Raw genomic sequence first — 9,090 nt, 5'->3', positions numbered from 1 at the left:
CAGTCCTAATGTACATTGTTTTATTTGTCTAGGGATTACACATCTATTAACATATCTGTAGTAAACAAATTATTTAAATTATTTTTTTCTCGAACTAAAATGTTTCTGGTAAACATGCGTCATGCTACGGAGTCAGTCTAGTATCACTTTATTCCATCTTCACTGAGAATCTGTGATGAAATCGAAACCCACGGGAGTAGTCACTATCACACAGACCAACGCCCACCACCAAAATTATACAGTGTCGTACGTTGGCCAATATTGTAAAGCTTCGTGTTCAAAGTTTGTATCGTTTATTTCAACACACCTTCACTGTGAAAATTACCACTGGGTTAATTTCAAGAGGCTGCATTTTAACTTACTTCACATTGAATTTACAAATAGGTTACAAATTTTGTAATTTAAACATTGTAATGCCAACTAGTATTTATCGAAAACTGCCAATATAACGTAAAATCAGAAATATAGCGAAATAATAGTATGAAACGACCAAAAACATTTATTGGCGAGATGCATTAGCATGTAACGCAGTCAAATAAACCTAAACAAAAATAAAATAGTAAGTTACAATATTAACAAGCCTTTTCAAGTTCAAATGTAATGCTTAAAATGGGAGACTGCGGTGGCCGAACGATTAGTATGTCCGACTCGTATTTGCCAACCTAGCAATTCCGGGTTCGAATCCTGTACCGCCCAATTTTAATTCGTTTCTGACGTAAGCTAAAGCATCGAAGACCTATCGAAAATCCTTCTAGTCCAACACCCCGCGTTGCACAACACCGTCCCCATCATCGCTACCGTTCAGGACAATACAAGGCTATTATTCTCTATCACCATTGTTTTTCCTTATTGCAGTTAAATGCAATTCCAAATGAAACGAAAAAACCATATAAAAAGTAATAATTGGATGATGCTGATGATTTTGGTAAAGATCTAAATTCTATCAAATTTATACTGCTTTAGTATATTACGATGGCAAATAAGTCGTTAGATTACACTAGTTTTTAATATTCAATACATGTATTTATTTATTATGGTGTATTGGCCGTGCACTGAATACATGCAATTTTCGATTAGCCTCCTTTATTTTTTACATATATACAAATAAATTGGCGATTTTTACATAGTTGTATCAGTAATGATGGTACATTGGTACGTGGTGGACGGCCTGTCCAACCCTTTTGACTTCAGCGTTGAAACCGTTTTTGTGATCAGCGGTGTAATGGACTTCCCTGACTGTGCCATCGGGCTCTTTCAGCATGTAGAATCCTTTAACCTTGTCACCTTCCCTTGTCTCGTGCTGAGATTTGTAGTCTCCAGTATGCTCATCGTGCACTTTATATTCGAAGCTGTAATGAGGTGGTGCCTGGAACGAGAAGAAAATGAGTTCAATATATCCTCAATTAATGAACTTTTAAATACTTACGTAGTAGTCATGATGTTCCTCGTGGCCTTTTTCTTCTTCTACTTTTTCGTGGTGCACTGGGACTGGTTCTTCTTGATGGACAGCATGTCCTACCCTCTTGACTTCAGCGTTGAAACCATTTTTGTGATCGGCGGTGTAATGGACTTCCCTGACTGTGCCGTCGGGCTCTTTCAGCATGTAGAATCCCTTAACCTTGTCACCTTCCCTTGTCTCGTGTTGAGATTTGTAGTCTCCAGTATGCTCGTCGTGTACTTTGTACTCGTAGTCGTAATGCGGTGGCGCCTGAAAAAAACATAAGATTTGGTTAAAATCTGTTCAAAATTAATTCACTTTTATTGTCTTACATAGTAGTCATAATGTTCATGGTGTCCTAGACCTTCTTCCCTGTGCCCTCCTGATTGAGCCGTTCCTGCTGCAATAGCACAAACGAGAAAAACAAGAAATGTGTTCATTGTAACTCGAGCAGAGGTAGCGAGTTGATTGACGATGATAGCTGTTCGAATTCAGTTTTTATCCTCGACGTTTCTTACTGGAGCATATCATATAACGAAACATTTCCCCCAATTTTTGACAATCGGTTGTGTATGATAAAATTCCTTTACGCGTGCATTGTTTTACGCTATTGCATAAAACTCCATCCTGCAGGAGGACGTCCATAACGCAACCTCCACACTTTCGTCGAAATCATTTGCTCATTTTCATATTTATAGCACTTTACTGTTTAGATTTAAGTAAATATACCTAAATAGTACATAAAATTGGTAAATAAAGTTTTTTTTAAAGAAAAAAAAGAATCACGTTCATAACATTTTAATATATACAAAGGAAGGATATTTTAAGGCTGCAATATACTTAGAATCGTATTGTGATATTTAAACAATTAAATTATCAATGTTTTCACCATCTAATTAACGTTTATCAAGTAATCTTTATGTTTCTGTCCACTATTTTTGGAATTAGTTATCAATCCTTTTTTTCAGTTGCGTTTATTCGAGTGAAAGGGCACACATTTCATGTCTGTTTCCCAACATAAGTCGAGGGTGGGGTCAAGGAAAAAGCAAACTAGAACTCGAGATTTTCTACTGGTTCATATCAGATCTACTACTAATTCTTTTTTCTTCATTATAGCAAAACAGCTTAAAAGATAAAGAAAGATACATTTATCTATAGATTCATTTACATCAATTGTGATGAATGTAAAATTTAAAAAATAAATTAGTGCAAATGAGTATTAAAAATAATTAATATTTTATCAACATTTGCATAGTAATAATCATTGAGGTTAAACTAAATTTTTTCCGAACTTCAAACGATTTTTGAGACTAGGAAACAAAAAATGCATTAGGTCGTTTTTCGTTAACCCTTATGGCTATTAAGATTTAAAATAAAGTCCGATAATAACTCTAAACAAAATTTAACACGAGTTTGATATAATTTGATTAGGATGATCAAAAAAAATTTTTTAATTGTTACTTGTAAAAGTTTGAAGGTATGAATTACTTGAAGTTTTTTACATTTTTCTGAGGAATGTGTGGTGATTAGTGACCGTTAATCGATATTTATTTAGAAATCGTGAGATGCGGTCTGGTATGATGTAGGTTTCAGAAAAACATTTTCTTTATCGTGCCAACGTTTCGATCTTTATTGAGATCATCTTCAGGGCTAGGGACGTCCCATACATCCCTAAGTGTTTGTCTTCTGTGTAATTGTGTCATTCTTGCGTGTCGTGTCGAGAGTGACACAATTACACAGAAGACAAACACTTTGAGCCCTGAAGATGATCTCAATAAAGATCGAAACGTTGGCACGATAAATAAAATGTTTTTCTGAAACCTACATCACACCAGACCGCATCTCACGATTTCTAAATAAATATTTTTCTGAGGTTTTTGAAGAGTTAAATAAAAATTTCAAAAATCCTTTCCTACAATACTGCGGCCTATATAGATTTATTGTGGAACCCTTATAAATTATAACAATTGCTTGGAAAATGCGCTTTTTCCTATAAACCTAAGCACTTTCCTGGGGCTGATGCTTCACGTACACAAAGGATGTATGCCAATGTCTGTGATTCCTCATGATATAATCGGCATGTTTCTGTCTCTGATTTGATCTCTGATTTATCTTCTTTAAGTGGTAGTTAAGACCGCAGTGTGCTGTATAAATTTAATTTTCCTGCCTGCTCAGAGGAAGGAGTTCGTTCGCCTTTCTTTTTGAGATATTTATACATCTCTTAGCTTTCCTTATACTTGTGCTTTTGATCAGTGCTTGAATTTTTCTTTCTCAATCCGTGCTTTCAGTTCGAATTTAACTGACTCTCCGGTGCACCTAGTTATGCCTGTTCCTTGGATAAGAGAGCTGCCCCTTTTTTAATAAGCCTATTAACCTCCTTTTATTCCTACATGCCCGCGAACTCGCTTTAAGGAAATCTTGTTGTGTTTTCCTAGAACCATTAGGCAATTTAGGCCCTTCCAAGTTTGGAGTAAAACACATACTCATCTACACCTTCACAGCTGTCTGACTCTCGTAGTGTATGTAAATCTATGCCTTTCATACAGTTCTTTATTAATTCCTGTGCACAAAATTGTATTTCATGGCTCTCAGCTAGGAAAACTGTTGGGAGTAATTCAAGAGGTTTATTAGGATTTAGTTTGTCCATTTTATAATTACGCCTACGACCTTCGATCCATCGTTGTACTAAATTAGAACTCTTCCTGAACCATGGTGTTAACTTTCTTCCAGATTAATTATTATGAATTATGAAAGGTGTTGGTCGAGATAAAAAAAGTCAGTGTCACGGGCGGGATTCGAACCCCCAACCTTCGTTTAAATATGCCGCTGCTCTATCACTTGAGCTAACGTGACTTCAATCTACTCCGCTCGTGACACTGTCTTTTTTATCTCAACCATTACCTTACATAAAGATTAAGTAATTGAAAGAAGTTATCTGGTCAATCGGACCATGAAATCTAATGGATTTAATAAGTAAAATGAAGTATATCTTCGCTAAAGCTCTCCGTGGCCATTTCATTTGTCGCCTAGAATCGAATAGATTACACATTTCAAAAATGGCAAAAAGGAGGGATAATACAAAAGGTCGGTTGAGATGAAGAGTTGGTGTCCGAGTGGATCGAAGTCACGATAGCTCAAGTGGTAGAGCAGCGGCGTTAGCCGAAGATCGTGGGTTCGAATCCCGCTCGTGACAATGACTTTTTTATCTCGACCAATACCTTTCATAAATATTAATTAATTGAAAAAATATTAATTGTTCAAACGGATCACAAACTGTAATGGATTTTCTTCCAAATGTTTCTACTTACTATGACCACTTGGAAGGGTCTGTCAAAGTTGAGTTTTCTATCATTTTGTCAAGTGCCGTTATTGCATCTCATTTATTTTAATTCTCTTCAGAATTTGGTATGGTGTCTGCTCATCCTTAGATCTGGCTTTATTTTCTTGCATCACTATCGTTATTTATAAAACTTTGAACCGTACTAGTGAGGAAAGCAAATAAATTGTACAAAAATTAAACTTTGTAATAAATTTCTAGTTAATTGCAAGCAGGAAAGTTGGTAAAAAAATAATAAAAGTTAGGCTATAAAAACAAAACAGCCAATTAATTCGATCAAGTCCTTTGTCAATAATTATCCTCGGATTACGAAGATTTCTAAAGTCTGCCCGTTGCGTCAAAAGTTCTTATGTTGAAACCTTGATAGGAATATTTGATGACTGATCATATTTTAATCATAACTAGTCAAAGTGTTTAATCAAACTTTTAATTATAAATATTAGTCCATTATCAAGGCAATAAATTTCCTGAATTACCATTAGATTGTTTTAATCTGCTCGTTCCATCTCTTAGATAAATTTAACGTGTTCAACTTCTTTTTACCTTATAATTGATGGCACCAATAAATCAAATCCTCGAAGAAACTCATTCTCTCGATTATCGCCGGCCTATGAGCTATTTATTTCGTAAAGCCATGACGCTGTCCTGAGCACTATTGTTAAAAGAGTGCTGTTTAGAAAGTGTGTGATAAAACGATTCACAGGCCACTTTGACAGGACCATTCCGAAGGCCGTCAGGCTAAGTATCGTACTCAAAACTTACGAAATGATCTTGCCCAAAGTTGACTTCCTACTCGTACTAACAACCCAACAAGAATCCAAAACAATTTGATTTCTCGGTGGGTTTTTGAAAAAAAAGTAGAATAGCTCGGGAATAAAACGGAATTCCACTGAAAGAGTTACAATAAGGTGGATGTCTGAAGGCATTTCTTATTTGACTTACTGTATTGTGTGAAAAACACGAAAATTTTGTTTCAAAAACCATCACAAATGGTCGAAGTGCTGCAAATAAACCTAACAATTATCCATTTCGAAAAAAGAACGTATTAATATTTGTGTTTAGCAAGCTACATAATTCAGTGTGTAATAGTTTATCGGATTTAGTAAATAATTGTCGGTATTCGAATGTTTTCTTTTATTAGAATTACAAACATCATTTTGATGATTCAATATTTTTATCGGGGATGTCGGTGGCCGCAATGGTCAAGGCGTTGACACGGCGCTCATCACTGTAAAGTAAAGGACCCGGGTTCGAATTCAGTAACCCTGCATTAGAACCCCACATAGTCACAAATGGGCTTTTCTCAAAATCCCCGAGGGTTCGTATAATTCTAGTCTTAGTTGAAATACCCTCGTACAAATATATATTAGTTTTTTAGCAAGACAGTAAGAAATGACTGCCTCACCAAAAAATCTACATACAGGAGACGGTTTACAGGCTATTAAGTGACCCTTGGTGGATCAGCAATGCCCTACTGTCAAACATGTTACTCAGTAATAAAAAATATCGACCAGTTTTTATCAAATCTATCAAAAATTATTGATTTTTAAAAGAGATCTTTGATAATAAGAGGGCCTCAGGGATGGGGTTGCAGTGCTGTTGCAGACTTTGCCAATGATGAGACTGAATTTGAGATCGCCTGAGGAAAGCACGGATATGTCAATCTGTAGAAAATTTTAAGATTGTTTTGCCGTGGTGACCTTAAAATAGGTCGAAAGCTTGGCAGTAACAACTGAATTTGCTCTCTCCTTCAAGACCTACCTTGATCCGGAGAAACATGTTTCTGTTTTTACTATATGACGAAGACCAAATACGGGCATTTGACTTTAACTAGCTTAACGTTTTTCTCGTAGTCTCCAAATGCTGAACCGCCATCGGGTCATTTATAGAGTCCGTCAAAATGCCAAAACGCGGTTGAGTAAGCGAACAAACCAGAGAGTGAAGTCGGCAATAACTATCCCCATTCTTGTTCAGTTCACCGTCTCGACCAACACTCACTATCATATTGGTTGAGATAAAAAAAGTCAGTGCCACGAGCGGGATTCGAACCCACGACCTTCGCCTAAATACGCCGCTGCTCTACATCTTGAGCTAGCGTGACTTCGATCCACTCGGACCCCACCTCCCCATCACAATTTACAACCCTTGGAATTTTCCCTCCTTTTTGCCATTTTTACCATATCTTTGCTTTCACAAAATCCATTAATTTATAGAAAATTAAATTGTTGTTTTTTATATAACAATCTGTTTATGGTGCTGTAGTCTCAAAAAATATCACATTATTTTAGTTGGTAATTAAATTGCTCTAGTTGACACAATAAATAAATTAAATTTAAATTTTATTACCTGTACAACCTTGGTAAAAAATAAATTTCATATTCTGAGACAATTTTGAAAAATATATTTACGATACATTGAATTTCAATAAATTTTAAAAAAATTTAGCAGCCTGCCCCTAGATAATTTGACCTGCATTGTTAACAGGGAATTTAATTAGAAGTGGAAAAAAATTTAATTGCCCATTTTCATTTGCTTAATTTTTAATTATCACTTTTAAATGTTATAATTTTTAATCGCGTGATTTTTACTGTAGAAAAGCAAACCCTTAAAAAAAACCTTCGACGATGACGAGTGAATATCTCATAAGATAATTTATATTATTTATCTGTATTTGAAACTATAATAAAGATTACTATTAAGTATATTAATAGTTAATGAATTTTTTTTTAGTACTACTAAATAGCAGTCTTCAACTAAGACTCACAAAACGTATTTTCTGCAATTTGGCCCTTTTTTGCTCAAGCTTTCTTTATTTTATTTACTTTTATTTTTTTTGACCTTATTTAATGTGAGTCTAAATAAATAAATAATATCAACACTTACAATCCCATGTCGATTTCGCATGAACTATATTTAATAATGCTTACAGGAGTTTTCCTTTTGGAATGAAAATTTACGAAGGCTCGTCCAATTAATTGGAGCCTTACAGCGATAAAACTACCCAAAGAAACATTCGCGGCTATTTTTCAGCCCACTCACTACTCTCGGAGAACAAACCGCCTGGTTTACGCGCTATAAATCTTGTAATGGGCTGAAATGGATCGCTCCTACGTGGTGTCATGACCTGACAAAATTCCAAAAGTTTTATATCGACTCTAAATCTTACTTTTTATGCACAAGGAAGTTTATAAAGCAGGAATAAAGACCCGATGAAGGTGATATATTCCGAGAAAGCTCGACAAAGGAACGGAGTGTTTTCTTTCTAATTGGCTTCAACTTCGATCGTTTTAAATCCGAGCGGATCGAAGCCACGATAGCTCAAGTGGTAGAGCAGCGGCGTATCTAACCGAAGATCGTGGGTTCGAATCCCGCTCGTGACACTGACTTTTTTATCTCAACTAAAAACCTTAATTAATTGAAATTTTATATGTATGTACGTATATGTGCGGATTTGAGGCTATATAAATCCAAATGCAAATATAAAACTTAGATTTATGCCACTTAAATTATACCTTAAACATTTCCAAGTCTAGGATCTAGAAATAACATTAAAAAAATCGAATAATGCAGAACAATTATAAAATACAATATGTACCATTCTTGAATAAATTTCTCATAAATTTGTTAATAACCTTGTCATATTTGCTAATAAATCATTGTTATTTTTGAAAAATCTTTTTGATTTTATTGCACAAAAATATGTGGCTTTAGCAAACAGTTTTTTTTTAATTACATATAATTTGTGGCTATATAACGGAGGTAAGCTACGTTAAATGTCACATTAATGGCACATAATTTAACCTTCAATATCATTGAAAACTTTCTAAAGTCTTATTCCCACTTACTATCTTATTTTCTGTTTTTTAATGATTAAATACGATTTGCGTGATTTTAAAAATATTAATACAGTCGTAACGTGCAGTGGGCGATCAGTTCCTTTCACTCATATCAGCAATTGTAAATTTCAACGCTCCGAATGTAAATGATTTTTAAATGCCATGTTCTATTACGGTTTTACAACAAGAGCAACAAGAATGAAATAAATTTAAGCTATTGTTTAAAACATTAATAATGAATATAAACTTTAGGGCGGGTTTAACTGATCAAATTCAATCAGCATTTCTGAAAACTATTGATATTATAAACTATTGGGTTGTCCGGAAAATAATGCAGGATTTTAAGTTTTCATTAAAAAAAATCTATATAAAATATTCTGTTTACGTTTACAGGATTACTCATTTGTATGAATGTCAACACTTATTAATCCTCTTCCAAATGATATTGTTTGTTTACCTCTGTAGCATTCCGCTACTTG

The 9,090-nt window shown here is 34.6% G+C and overlaps 1 protein-coding gene across 1 annotated transcript; it reads right to left on the bottom strand.

The window, feature by feature from the left end:
• Positions 1–1,066: 1,066 nt before the first annotated feature.
• Positions 1,067–1,932, bottom strand: LOC106664993 (cuticle protein 7-like). Its single transcript, XM_014391106.2, has 3 exons — positions 1,771–1,932; positions 1,427–1,708; positions 1,067–1,366 (listed from the first exon to the last, which is right to left on the bottom strand). Exons 1-3 carry the CDS (start codon positions 1,876–1,878, stop codon positions 1,133–1,135), a joined length of 624 nt encoding a protein of 207 aa, XP_014246592.1. The 5' UTR covers positions 1,879–1,932; the 3' UTR covers positions 1,067–1,132.
• Positions 1,933–9,090: the final 7,158 nt, after the last annotated feature.

Source organism: Cimex lectularius, unplaced genomic scaffold, assembly GCF_000648675.2.
Source record: "Cimex lectularius strain Harlan isolate CLEC.00 unplaced genomic scaffold, Clec_2.1 scaffold174, whole genome shotgun sequence".
NCBI lineage: Eukaryota > Metazoa > Arthropoda > Insecta > Hemiptera > Cimicidae > Cimex > Cimex lectularius.
The sequence above is the reverse complement of the archived record's forward strand: the minus strand, read 5'-3'. Positions and strand labels throughout refer to the sequence as shown.